This window comes from Macaca mulatta, chromosome 9, assembly GCF_049350105.2.
Source record: "Macaca mulatta isolate MMU2019108-1 chromosome 9, T2T-MMU8v2.0, whole genome shotgun sequence".
NCBI lineage: Eukaryota > Metazoa > Chordata > Mammalia > Primates > Cercopithecidae > Macaca > Macaca mulatta.
In genome coordinates, this window is record NC_133414.1 from 18,327,392 (window position 1) to 18,341,347 (window position 13,956).

The following is a 13,956-nucleotide window of genomic DNA, read 5'->3' on the forward strand; positions in this document are numbered from 1 at the left end:
AGTGAGTTTGTTAACTGGTTATCAATTGTATTTGAGCGGTTTTGGCCTGCGATGCTGAGGAACAGAAAGAAAAATGGAAATGGGAAGGGTATTTCGTTAAAAAAAAAAATGTGCACATGCCCACACGCACGTTCTGTTCAAGCCTGGGAGCTCCAGGATTACAAATTCTTATTTAACAAAATGTAAATTTGAGTAGAGTAATAAGGTGGCACTTTACATTTTTTAAGAAGCCATCAAGAATGAGTTCTGTGATGCATTAAAAATCATCTGAAGTTTTATACAAATCTCCAAGAAGCATCTCCTTTAAGAAAGAGCATCACTAGGCCGAGGCAGGCAGATTGCTTGAGGCCAGGAGTTCAAGACCAGCCTGGCCAATGTGGTGAAACCCGTCTCCACTAAGAACAAAACCTAGCTGGGCGTGGCAGTGCACACCTGTAGTCCCAGCTACTAGGGAGGCTGAGGCAGAAGAATCGCTTGAACCTGGGAGATGGAGGTTGCCGTGAGCCGAAATCACGCCACCGCATTCCAACCTGGGTGACAGAGTGAGACCCTGTCTCAAACAAACAAAAAAATAACATCACTATGTCCACACTGCATGCAAACATACTAGTGTTATCTTCAGCCGATTCTGGAGTTTCTAAATCTGAGCTCCGTGGACCTCTAAAGAATTCATGGATGAACACAATGGGATCCACAGGCCTCTGGTGAAACTACAACCATCACGTGCACTTCTCTACGGATCAGGGTTGTAGTTTTCGCTCTATTATTTAAAAAGATCAGTGACTTACGAAAAGTTACGAAGGCTGGGCACAGGGGCTCACAGTGGCCTATATTTCCGGTACTTTTGGAGGCCAAGGCGGGAGGACCACTTGAGGCCAGGAGTTTGAGTCCAGCCTGGGCAAATTAGCCAGGCGTGGTGGTGCACATCCATCTAGGAGGCTCGCTTGAGCCCAGGAGTTTCAGGTTACAGCGAGTTAGGATTGTGCCACTGTACTCCAGCCTGGGTGATAAAAACACTACCTCTAAAAAATAAAAACGTAAAGAGAAGAGATGCTCTACAAGAATGTATGTACCTAAGTATCGCACCTCTTAGTATATCTCCTCTATCATTCTGCACACATACTCCCATGTACACACACACCAAGTGATTTAGGAGAGAGCGCATCAACTGAAAACCTATGTGGAATATTTTGCTGTTAAATCAATTCTGTTTGATAGACATTCTATCATCAATAGCAAAAGAAACCTTTTTCAGGAGCAGCCCCACACATGGGCTAATTATGAGTTGGAAAGTGACAGGCTTACACTCCCCCGTCTTATTTTCTCCACAGCCTGCCACCGCGCTCAAGTTCTCACGATTGGGGTGGTTCCATTTAAAAATATATTGTGGAGGAATTCACATGTTAGCTAGCTTCCACTTAGCACAGAACAGGACCTCAAGAAAAAGCATTCTGGAACAGGTACGTTTTGGTTGGTAGGCCTGACAACAAAGAGAACGGGGAGCGGGGAGTGGCCACAGTCTACAAGCTGAGGACAGGTAAGATGCCATTGGGAAGACATTTGTTCGACTTCATTCGCTGGCCTTGGCCGCACTGGTCCCGGGTCCCTGGGTCAACAGACCCTCCCATAGGATGATCTCAGGCGCTCACTCAATAAAGCCAAAAACAGCAACGCATGCCCAACTGCCAGTCATTTTGTACCGGTACCATCAGATAGACACTGTTTAATTAATAGCTGTTGGATTCAAAGATACTATGCAAATTTTTTTTTAACTCTCATCTTTTCATGATGGCACAGAAGTGAACTGATAAATGTGCAGTAATTTAAAAAATAAGTTATTGATCAAAGCCTCTGTATTATAAATACATTTACACCCTGTTAAAATGCAAACAGCAAGTTGTTTTGATATTGTCACAAGATAAATTCATGACACAGAGACCATTTATTTTACATATTCCCCCCTCATGGTTTAATTTCATACAAGCCATGCACAAGAACTTTTGCATAAAGCAAGACAAATAATCTATGAAGGATGGAATAACTACAGACTCAAGAACAGCAAGGTCTGAGAAGAGCGGTGAAGGTCACCCTCAGGAATTCAGACAGTTAGTTCTTCTCAATCATCCCAACAATCTATTATGTCTGTATAAAAAGGTTTCAATGTATTAACGCTGTTTAAAAACTGCTAAGTTTTCTTCATTAAAATTGGATCTACAGATTTTAAGAATGCAGCATTTTCATGTGAAATACGCTGCTTAATTTGTTTATAATGACTTATGGTAGATAAAATATACATCTGCATAAAATTTAAAAGTATTAAGTTCTATGTACTTAGAATATTATCTTTGATAAATAAATTATTGAAACCACCAAAGAAGATATCTTAGTATTTCTTGTTTGCTATAATTACAAATTTGTACATAAGCTATAACTAATAGGAAATAGTGTATATTTTTTAAAAACCCATATTTTGCCATACAACTTAGGTTTACTACCTGCCTAGCCATTTCCGATGCATTAAATGATGAGATATGATCACAGTGAAGATCTGAAATTGTAGGCAAAACTGCCAATCTCTCAGGAAAAGGCTTTATATGGCAGTTAAAAGTTCAAAGTATGAAACTAAACAATTACATTCAGAGACCCCCTTTTGAAAGGTTTTACATAGACGTCAGCTTCTCAATGTTTGCACAGAGCAAAAAGATATCCTTGGTTATTTCTTGCACAAAATGATGAATGTCTAATCCTCAACACAGAGGGGTCACAAACTTTGAAAAAAAAAACTATTGTCATATTTAAGGTGCTTGCAAGGTTTACATATGGGTTTTGCTGTTGGAATAAAACTATTTTTAAAACTTAAGGAAAACTTCACTTAAAAAAGTAAGGCCCAGAGCTTGGTTTATCACTGGTACAGAAGGCAATTCATTTCCTGATGCACATTCATTTCATATTCTCCCCAACACAATGGAATTGGGCAGTCTATGAATCAGCATAAATATGCACAAAATACACATTTTCCTGATTTTTATAGTTATTTTTGAATTAAAATCTGGTTACATACATAAATACTTCAAATTTTCTTCTGCAGGTTAAAAAAAAAAAAAAAAAAAAAAAAAAAACTCGTATATGCCCAATACAAAATACTACGTAAAGCAGTATAATTCTTTCAATGTAAGAATATTGGAGGGAAAAAAATGTTTCTAATTTGAGAAAGTAGCCATAATAAACACCAAATAATGACACGTGAAACTGAATATGCTCATGGTAGGAGAAAAACAAAAAACACAGCACACCTCCTTCTATAAGGATTTACCTTAAACATGGTAAAAACTGCACTGTGTAAGCAGCAATAGCAACACGCCCCGTGGTGCAGGGCCGGACAGCCTGCAAAAAATTTATTCTGACAACAAAGTTGGTTTCTAACCTTTAGGTACAAAACCTGGAGGAGACATATGTGTCTCAACAGTGACCTCTAGTGGACAAGTCTTAAAATGGTTGTCCCCAAAAGAAACTCCTTTTTAAAAACAAAAAAACAGTAGGAAAGCATTTACAAAGCTCACACTTTCAAACACCATAAAACCTGGGAATTGGATTAAGGAGCAGACTAAAAAAGACTCAGCCGACAGTGGCTTGAAAGGGAGGGTAACCCCAGAGGCCAGGGGCAGGAAGGAAAAGCAAAGAAACACAGGAAGATGACCTTTGGCAACACTGCTGCCTTCCCACGCATCTGAGTGGTCATGATACCAGTTTCCCTGGCTGCGAGTCCTTTGTGTGCCTGAGTAACACACATCACAGCCCATCATTCCTTGGCTCTAGGATTGTAAAGATGAGACGGCCATCATTTACTGGACATAAGGTCATATATCTTTTTTTTTTTTTTTTTTTTTTGAGCTAAGATCTTGCTCTGTCACCCAGGTTGGAGTGCAGTAGTATAATCATAGCTCACTGCAGCCTCAAACTCCTGGGCTGAAGTGGTCCTCCCATTACAGCCTCCAGAGTAACTGGGACTACACGGGTGCACCACCATGCCTGGCTCATTTTTTAAGAGACAGGATCTTGCTGTGTTGCCCAGGCTGAAGGTCATGTATCTTTAGAGCATTCATGCTCCACCATGTTTGAAATGAGCACATAATGAGTAAGAAACTGAAGTCTGTGATGGCCACATCTACTCAAGTCCCCACACCAGTTAATCCCAAAGAAACCGTCTGGTCCCAGTGTTCCCCACTTTCTCTCCAGCCAGCGGTTTCCTCTCTGCCCTTCCCTGTCATTCACAGACCTCCTGGGAGCAGTGAACACTCGGTTTATACAGGGAAGCCACTAAGTGCCCAGCCACAGGCATTCAGGAAGAATATGAAATGATCCCTGCTTCCACAAAAGCTTACCATCTATTTGGACAGAGAGAAAAAAACACAAAGCAAGAGAAGGACAGGGAATGCCATGCTGGAGTTAAAGAGTCTACATGCAAGAGAGTTTGGGGAGGAAAGGCTTCAAATGGGCCAGAGCAGCCAGGGGGCCCCAGGGAGAGGATGGGGAGAGGCTGGTAGAGAGGAGGAGAGAGGACAAGAGGCAGGCAGGAGTAGACCCTGGGCCCAGAGGCAGGGCTACCGGGGGACAGAAGATGATAGATCTTCCTAGAGCAGCATATGAAGAGGAGAGGCTGGCATGGGATGTGGGGCAGATTAGAGCAGTTTCTGAAAGGCAGAGAGAGAGAGCAGCTGCACAAGAGCGAGCCAGCCTTCTGCCAGGTGCGTACTACATCACAGGCAGGTGCTCAAAGAAAGCAGTGTTTCCAAAAGGATCTTTAATCTGAAACTCTTCCCATTGGGCCAGGATGGCTTTGCATTCTGACTTTGCCAATGACTTTGTTGCATTCAAAGTCAGTACCTGCCCATTCATAGCAAAGAGACGGAAGAAAAAAATTCACTTGCAACTATTCTTCCTGTCTCCTTAAATATATCATGCATACGGACACATCTAGGAAAGCTGCTACAGACAGATTAATTCCCCCGCTGACTTCAAAATCCCATCAATGCTGCCCCAAGCCCCCAGGTTTAAATTTAAATAGTGTCACCATAATAGTCTTGAAGCATTAGCAGCAATTCGCCTGACAATACGTAAATATTTTTATGAACTGCAGTATTTAAAAGTTCAGGAATTTCTGCTCCCAAATTCTTGAGGAATTTCAGAATCACAGATGCCACTTTCAGCTTCCTTGTGGCCTCACTTTTACTGCCCTGGGTGGACCTGTCAAGGCCAAAACCACTGGCAAGAAAAGGGAAGTCAACCCCGTGCCACACTGTTTCAATAACCCCGCAGATCTTGTCAGTGGAGTCAACAGTGTCCCCAAATCAATGTCCCGGTTTGAGTAAACCATTCATTCCTTCCATGAGCACATAAGTGGAAATGTCAGAGAACGGTGTAATTGGCATACTAAGAGAAAAACACGAATACTTTTGCAAGATAAAAGCAGTGCCGGGTGAGGGGGTGGGGGATTTATCTTTTGAGTCCCTGTGGTTTTAATGTGGCGTTGTCAGCTGGTCCCTATTAAAAACAACAGAAAGTGAAAGACACTGATTACCATAAAAAGTGACAGCAGGGTGTGCCTAGCCACTTACATTTAATGCATATTTATATTTCCATCAAATGGACATATTTACTATAAACACTTGAAAAACCATAGCAAAGTCATTCATTTAAATGCCAGAAAAATAGTAAAGGATGCAAATTTGACCTTACTGAAACAGATCGGGTGTCACTGATACTACTCAGGATGGCTTGAAACAGAATTTACCAAGACCATTAATTAGAGTTTACTGGATTAGGTCAAGAGTGTCTCAAATGGAGTGAAGAAAAGGGAAAAAAAACTGGCACGGCAGAAATAATAAAGTTTGGATTCTTTCACAGTCAGTCTCCTGAATGGCCAACACAATGTAACTCCACATATAAATATGCCCCTCGAAATTAATCTAATAGTATAATGCCTGGAGGAAGAAACTGATCCATTGACCCCTGTAAAAAGAAATAAATTACAATGATCTGCAAGATGTTTTCAAAGAAGAGATCAATGAATGATTTAATAGAAATAAAGGTTTTGCTTTCTTTCTGTTGGGGACAGGGTCTCCCTCTGTCGCCCAGGCTGCAGTGCAGTGTCATCATCTGGTTCATTGTAGCCTCGACCTACTGGGGTCAGCCTCTTGAGTAGCTGGGACCACTGGTGCACCCACCATGTCCAGCTAATTTTTTGATTTTTGGTAGAGATGGAGGCCTCGGTATGTTGCCTTGGCTGATCTCAAACTCCTAGGTTCAAACAATTCTCCTACATCAGCCTTCCTAAGTGCTGGGATTACAGGCACGAGTCACTGATCCTGGCCAGTTTTGCTTTCTTGTGTAAACTGGTTTGCACAAGATAAGCGAAACAAGATATCATTGTTATAACAACGATAAGCTTAGCAATTAAGAAATACTTTAATAAACTACACAACAGAGCATGTCAGTTATTACTGCTCACAAATCTTGGGGGATTTAGGAATCATGTGGCCCACCCTTCAAAACAAACCACGAATCCCTTCTGAACTGAGAATCGGGTCTCTGTGGACCACGGGACCATTTCCCAGAAAAACGATGAAACCGGCAATAAATTACCTGTTACAACAATGACCACACAAGATTTATAGGTCTCACTTTTGGCTTCTGTGGCCACCACTACTGAAGTGGACAACTGCGTCATCACTCTGCCTTTGCCTTACAAATACGCGCTTTGGCTAACAACGAACTAATCCGCTTGTTTCCTGCGCATGAGGGGACCTCGCTGCCGCTCTTAATTCTCAATAATCAACAGCTCTGTGCTTCAGGCTGTATATAACACACATACACACATAAATTCATGACATAAATCCCTCAACATGACATTCTGCTCAATTTCACTGGACTCGGAAAGCTCCTTAACAAATTCTTGCCACATGATTAGAAAATCATTCAAGTCTGCAGGAAAAATGGCAAGCAAAGAGAACTGACAGTCAATTAGGAACGGGAAAGGAGCGTGGGTCCCTGCCATTAAAATCTTTAAAGCCAGTGCTCTATGAAGAAAATGGCCCGTCATGCACACAAGACATTCATACAAAAACAGGCATTCATCCTACTGTATGCTAAGCAGATACTTCTACTGTGGGGCTCTATGGATGCCCAGCAGAATTTTTCTTTTGGGGAAGCCAGACTCAAAAATTTAAAAAAATACAGATGTAAAGGTCTATCATGTATATAATTTTGCATCTTTTCCCCCATCAAGCAGGGACGGAAAGTGTATTGAACACTTAAACCTTTTCCTTTTGAGGAGGAAATATAAATGAAAACGAAGAACTCGTTCTAATCATTTCAAGTTTTCAATGCTTTCAAGTCAGTTTTTCTCCTGAAATGCTCACCAATGGTCTGGCAGTTCAGGTCACCACAGCATTTACTATCTCTGAACGGAACCACTTAGAGAAACAATGCCATTTTTTTCCTCTTTGGTTTATAAACATGATAAGAAAGAATCTTCAGGCCAGGTGCCATGGCTCATGCCTGTAATCCCAGCACTTTGGGAGGCCAAGGCAGGAAGATCACTTGAGCCCAGGAGTTCAAGACCAACCTGGGTAACGCAGTGAGACCCTGTCTCAAAAAGAAAGAAAGAAAAGAAAAGAATCTTCAAAGTAGAGCTAACTACAAAAGGACAAAATACAAGACAACAATATTCTCATCTTCGTGTCACCAAAATAAGGTTTCTGCAAACAATCATTTGTCATTAGTTTCTTCCAAGGAAACAATAACAGACTCAGCAGTGCCATAGGATTACCTAAATGTCAGAAACTGTAAAAAAAGAGAAACATCACTTACTTGTTAACTTGTTATGGCTGAGGACCAGTTGTGTGATATGGGATAAGGTAACTAAAAAGAAAAAAAAAAGTCAAGTCAGTAAATTTATCGCTGTATTCGGATTCTACCTGTACTCCTACAAAGCAAACGGCAAAGTTATGTTCACAGGTTGAAGCATTATCACTCACCAAAATAGAAACTAGGATTCATGGAATACGATCTGTTCAATGTTAAACCAAAGGAAGAAAAGGCACCCAACTAACGGTGCAATTAGCACAGCAAGTTAGAGCTAATGAGATTAATGTCACAGAATCCAACATGACAAGGGCCAGTTAGCTCTGTGTGGTGCCCCGGCCTGCTTGCCTAGCCGTTAGTGATTCATCTCAATTATCTGTGCCGGTCAGAAAGACCAGCCAAGGGGATAGAGGTGCACAGGGGCCTTACTTGTGCTAAAAAATTTTAATTATTTTTTTTTGACGACACTTCATCCAAACAGAAACTTATCTAGCAGAAGGCCCACCAGTGTTACTGTTTCATCTATGTTTGGTGCCCATCCAGAAATTCCCCTCCATGCTATCAGATGAGCGGAGTTAAAACCCTTCACAATTTCTTCTAAACATATTTTGGTTGACATTTTGAAGCACTGATTTGAAATGCAGATTGCTCTCCAGCTTCAAACATTATCATGGCGGTTTAATCTGCTCAGTAAGATTAGGTTTGCTTAAAGAATGGTTTTTCTAACTATAAATAAAGAAAATATATACACAGCCACAAAAGTAAAAGAGAGAAATGATCTGCCCTCTAGTCTGGGGTCTAAAATTTTACTGCATGTGTCAGCATTTACACACATATGCATATACACGTGTGTGTGTGTGTAAATTTTTCCAATTTTTTTTTTTTTTTTTGAGACAGGGTCTCACTCTGTTGCCCAGGTTGGAGTGCAGTGGCACAATCTCAGCTCACTGTAACCTCCACCTCCCAGGTTCAAATGATTTTCCTGCCTCAGCCTCCCGTGTAGCTGAGACCACAGGCGTGTGCCACCATGCCTGGCTAATTTTATATTTTTTGTAGAGATGTGGGTCTTGCCATTTTGCCCAGGCTGGTCTCAAACTCCTGGGCTCAAGTAATTCTCCCACCTCAACCTCCCAAAGTGCTGGGATTATAAGCATCAGCCACTGTGTCCAGTCTCCCAAATTATTTCTATAAGAACATTCTATTAATGCAGTAGAGGTTTTTCCTTAAACTGATAAGACAAAAATTTTTCTCAGGAAGGGTCTCGATGTTGGGACTCAGCATGCTTTGAAGAAAATATGCATCACTTCTACTGACCACACTTTTGCAATTTTTTTTTTTTTTTTTTTTTTTTTTTTGAGACTGAGTCTCACTCTTGTCGCCAGGTTGGAATATAGCGGCGCAATCTTGGCTCATTGCCCTTTCCGCCTCCCAGGTTCAAGTGATTCTCCTGCTTCAGCCTCCAGAGTAGTTGGGAGTACAGGTGTGTGCCACCATGCCCAGCTAATTTTTGTATTTTTAGTAGAGATGGTGTTTCACCATGTTGGCCAGGATGGTCTCCATCTCTTGACCTCATGATCCGCCTGCTTCGGACTCCCAAAGTGCTGGGATTACAGGCGTGGGCCACCGAGTCTGCCCGCATGTTTTTTGTTTTTTTTTTTCAAACCATTGCAAACTTACAGAGAAGTTCAAAATGCAATACAAAAATCTGTTTTCCCAGCTTGGACCACTGAGATTAATTTTGCTGGCCTGATGCCCCATAAACTCTAGGGTATACTTCCTACAAGCAAAAATGTACATAACCACAATACAACCATCAAAATAGTTAACCCAGCACATGAGGACCATCTAATCCTAGCCCCCATCCAAGTTTCTCCAAATCCAAGTTTCTCCCAATTATTTATTTTAGGGAAGAAATAGGGTCTGGTTCAGAATTCACGTTGCGGGTAGCTGTCAGGTGTTTGTCATCTCCTCTAGGCTGAGAATTTCTCTTTCCTTGACTTTTGTGACCTTGGCAATTGTAAAGACTGCAGGGGCAATTGTTTTATATTATGTCCCTCTACACAGTTTTTTTTTTTTTTTGACATGACCTTGCTCTGTTGCCCAGGCTGGGGTGCGGTGGTGCAATTACAGCTCATTGCAGCCTCAGCTTCCCAGGCTCAAGCAATCCTCCTACCTCAGCCTCCCAAGTAGCTGAGACTACAGGCTCACAGCACCATGCTTGCTTGATTAAAATTTTTTCTTTTTTTTTTTTTTTTTAGAAATGGGGTCTCATTCTGTTGCCCAGGCTGGAGATTAGTCATTTGTTGATTCTTGATTCATGAATCTGTATTAGTCCATTCTCACATTGCTATAAAGAAATACCTGAGACTGAATAATTTATAAGAAAAGTTTATATGGCTCATGGTTCTGCAAGCTGTACAGAAAGCATAGAAGCATCTGATTCTGGGGAGGCCTCAGGGAACTTTTACTCATGGCGGAAGGCAAAGCTGGAGCAGACATCTTCACATGAGGTATTAGCCTGTTCTCACACTGCTAATAAAGACGTACCTGTCTTTATTTATAAAGGAAACTTTATAAGAGAGTTTTTTATAAGACTGGGTAATTTATAAAGGAAAGAGGTTTAACGGACTCACAGTTCCATATGGCTGGGAAGCCTCACAATCATGGCAGAAGGCAAAGGAGAAGCAAAGGCACATCTTACATGGCAGGAGGTAAGAGAGCGTATGCAGGGGAACTCCCCTTCATAAAGCCATTCGATCTCCTGAGACTTATTCACTATAACAAGAACAGCATGGGAAAGCCCCACCCCCATGATTCAATTGCCTCCTACCAGGTTCCTCCCACAACATGTAGGAATCATTGGAGCTAAAATCAAGATGAGATTTGGATGGGAACACAGCCAAACCATATCACATGGCCAGGGCAGGAGGAATGGGGGGTGGGGGGGAGGTACCACACACTGTTAAACAACTAGATCTCACGAGAACTCTATCACTATACAGTACAAAAGTGGTGTGACGGTTAATACTCAGTGTCAACTTGATTAAACGATGCAAAGTGTTGATGCTGGGTACGTCTGTGAGGGTGTTGCCAAAGGAGATTAACATTTGAGTCAGTGGGCTGGGAAAGGCAGATCCACCCTTAATTTTGGGTGGGCACCATCTAATTAGCTGCCAGCATGGCCAGGATATAAAGCAGGCAGAAAAAGGCTAAACTGGCTTAGCCTTCCAGCCTACATCTTCCTCCTGTGCTGGATGCTTGCTGCCTTCGAATATCGGACTCCAAGTTCTTCACCTTTGGGACTTGGACTGGCTTTCCTTGCTCCTCAGCTTGCAGATGGCCTGTCATGGGACCCTGTGATCATGTGAGTTAATACTACTTAATAAACTCTTGCGTGCTCTCTCTCTATATACAGATTTATATATATATATGTGTGTGTATATATATATGTGTGTATATATACGTGTATATATGTGCATATATATGTATACATATGTGCATATATATTATATATGTATATATGTATACATATGTGCATATATATTATATATGTATATATATGCTATTAGTTCTGTCCCTCTAGAGAACCCTAATACAGGAGGGATGGTGCTAACCCATTCATGAGAACTCTGCCCCCATGATCCAGTCACCTCCCACCAGGCCCCACCTCCAACACTGGGGATTACAATTCCACATGAGATTTGGTGGGGACACAGATCCAAACCACATCAGCATCCTTGGCAGGGATATCGCAGAAACACTGCTCTTGTCATGGCACCCTACCTAGGACATACGACTTCCATTTATCCCACTGATAAGGATCTTCGCTTTGATCGCTGAAGTCTGCCTGGCTTCTCCATTGCCAACGTCTTGTTTTCCCCTCTTGTAATTAGTAATTAGTAAATTTGGGAAAAGGAGGAAGGGTACTTTGATACAATGTCAATATCCTGTTCCTCACCAAACTCTAAACTTATTCTTGTGTCTTTTGGTCCTCAGTCAAGGCAACTTTGTCCCCCCGCCCGAACTGGGATATCTGGTAATGTCTGGAGACATTTTGGATTGTAACAACTGTGGCCACTAGAAAATCTAAAATTTCACTGGTGACTGGCATTTTCTGTCTGCTGGATGGCACTAGTGTAAAGCACTGGTGTAGTGGATGGAAACCAGGGATGCTGTCACACATCCTACATCACGCAAGGCAGCCCAACCCGTGACAAAGAATCATCCAATCCAAAAGGTCAACAGCATTGGTACTGGGAGATCATGGTTTATTTAGTTATACTTGTAAGGCTTTGCAGCTTGCTATTTTAGCTGATGGGTTATCATTTATCATTATTATTTACAGTGATATTCAAATTGTCCCTGATTTGGCCAGTATGAGTCCATCCAAGCTGGCTTCTTAGTCCTTTTGACACGTCCCCTCATTCTTGCAGCACTTTCTTGCCTTCTGACACAAGATATTCAGGTTCATCTTGTATTTTTTCTACCACAGCCCTGGAATCAGCCATTTCTCCCATGACTTCTGGTTCCTTTTAGTGGGAAGTAATATTTATAAGCCAAAATTCAGGCACTAGATGTGCTCACTGCTATGGGCCAGGGTGGGGAGTTAGGTACTCTCGGCCCCTCTGAGTGGTCACAGCTAGGAAATACACACACTCCTAATACCTATATTGATTTCACTGTCTATTTCTATTTTTAAACACCCTATGTTCACCCCAATCTACCCAACTCCAATACATCTCAGGGTTCATTCTAGTTTTCTCTCTTCCTGTATTTGTAATTCTCTCCTCCAACGACGAGAACTCCACTTCTATGGTCTTTAAATCGTTTACTCATTTAATCAATACCCCTCTATAGAGCTGCATAAAACGGTTATCTTACAGTGAAACCGGGACAGCTCTATGCTCATCTGCAAGGACCCCTGGAAGTTTGGTACTGACTCTTAATCAAGATAAGGAGGAGTGGGCCAGTTTAAAGTTAAAAACGCCCCTGGTGGTCCCCAGGGCCAGTTTGCTTAGACCATTCAGGGAGGTGCGGATCGGATCGATGCCTTACACCTGGTCACAGGGCCTAGGCTGGCTTGCTGACTGGCCAAGCACAGAAGACAGCGCTCCATGTTTTTGTCCAGGCTCTCCTGACACCAAGATTCCTTGGACACATCTTGATGATTCATAATCTGGAGACAAAATGTGTCCTATGGAGCCACACCACTGAGTTTCTTGGGTCACCAGTGCTGGCTTGTGCTTTCTTCCTCCAGCTGAACCACCTTCTGTGCTCTTATTAAGTCCTCATGTGAGCAGGCGCTGTGGAATCTGGAGAGCTCTTTCAATTATCCAACATTTGTTCCACTACAGCAACCAATCTCCCCATCACCCCTTCCTCCTCACTCTGCCCTGATACTAAACTCCATGCCAGGCCACCTCCACCAGGACACCCTCCTCACTCTGCCTGGGCCCCGACTTGCCCAACCCTTAGATGGCTGCTCTCCTCACCCACTAAGGTGCCAATGCTCCCCCACAGGCCACCCCTGAACGCCTCTCTTTTCCTGTCCCACTGATATGGTTAGGCTGTGTCCCCACCCAAATCTCACCTTGAATTTTAATAATCCCCACTTGTCAAGGGCAGGGCCAGATGGAGATAACTGAATTACGGGGCGGAGGCGGGGGGTTCTCCATACTGTTTGCATGACAGTAAATAAGTCTCACGGAATCTGATGGTTATATACATGGGAGTTCCCCAGCACACACTTTCTTACCTGCCCCCATGTAAGATGTCCCTTTGCTCTTCCTTCATCTCCTCCCATCACTGTGAGGCCTTCTCCAGTCATGTGGAACTGTGAGTCCATTAAACCTCTTTCTTCATAAATTACACAGTCTTGGTATGTCTTTATTAGCAGTGTGAAAACAAACTAATACACCCAGTTAATGGCTTTAGGACCGAATTGTTACAGAATGGGACAGAAAGAGGCCAAGGAGAAGAAGAAAGGCATTTTTGTGGCTTTTATACAGAATCCCGATGGTGGTTTCCCACATGATGGTTAAGATGTTACACGCTGCAGAAATCTCACACATTTCTTAGAGTTCAGATTTTTCT

General features: G+C 42.3%; 1 protein-coding gene across 2 annotated transcripts in view; it reads right to left on the bottom strand.

Moving 5' to 3' along the window:
- RSU1 (Ras suppressor protein 1) overlaps positions 1 to 13,956 on the bottom strand; it is a 237,398-nt gene that overhangs the window by 195,404 nt on the left and 28,038 nt on the right. Inside the window, exon 3 of one of the 2 annotated variants that reach the window (XM_028826023.2) lies at positions 7,870 to 7,920. The exons of the other annotated variant lie outside the window; for it this stretch is intronic. Coding sequence (XP_028681856.1) covers positions 7,870 to 7,920 — 51 coding nt within the window. The remainder of the gene's footprint in view (positions 1 to 7,869; positions 7,921 to 13,956) is intronic. 2 annotated transcript variants of the gene reach the window in all.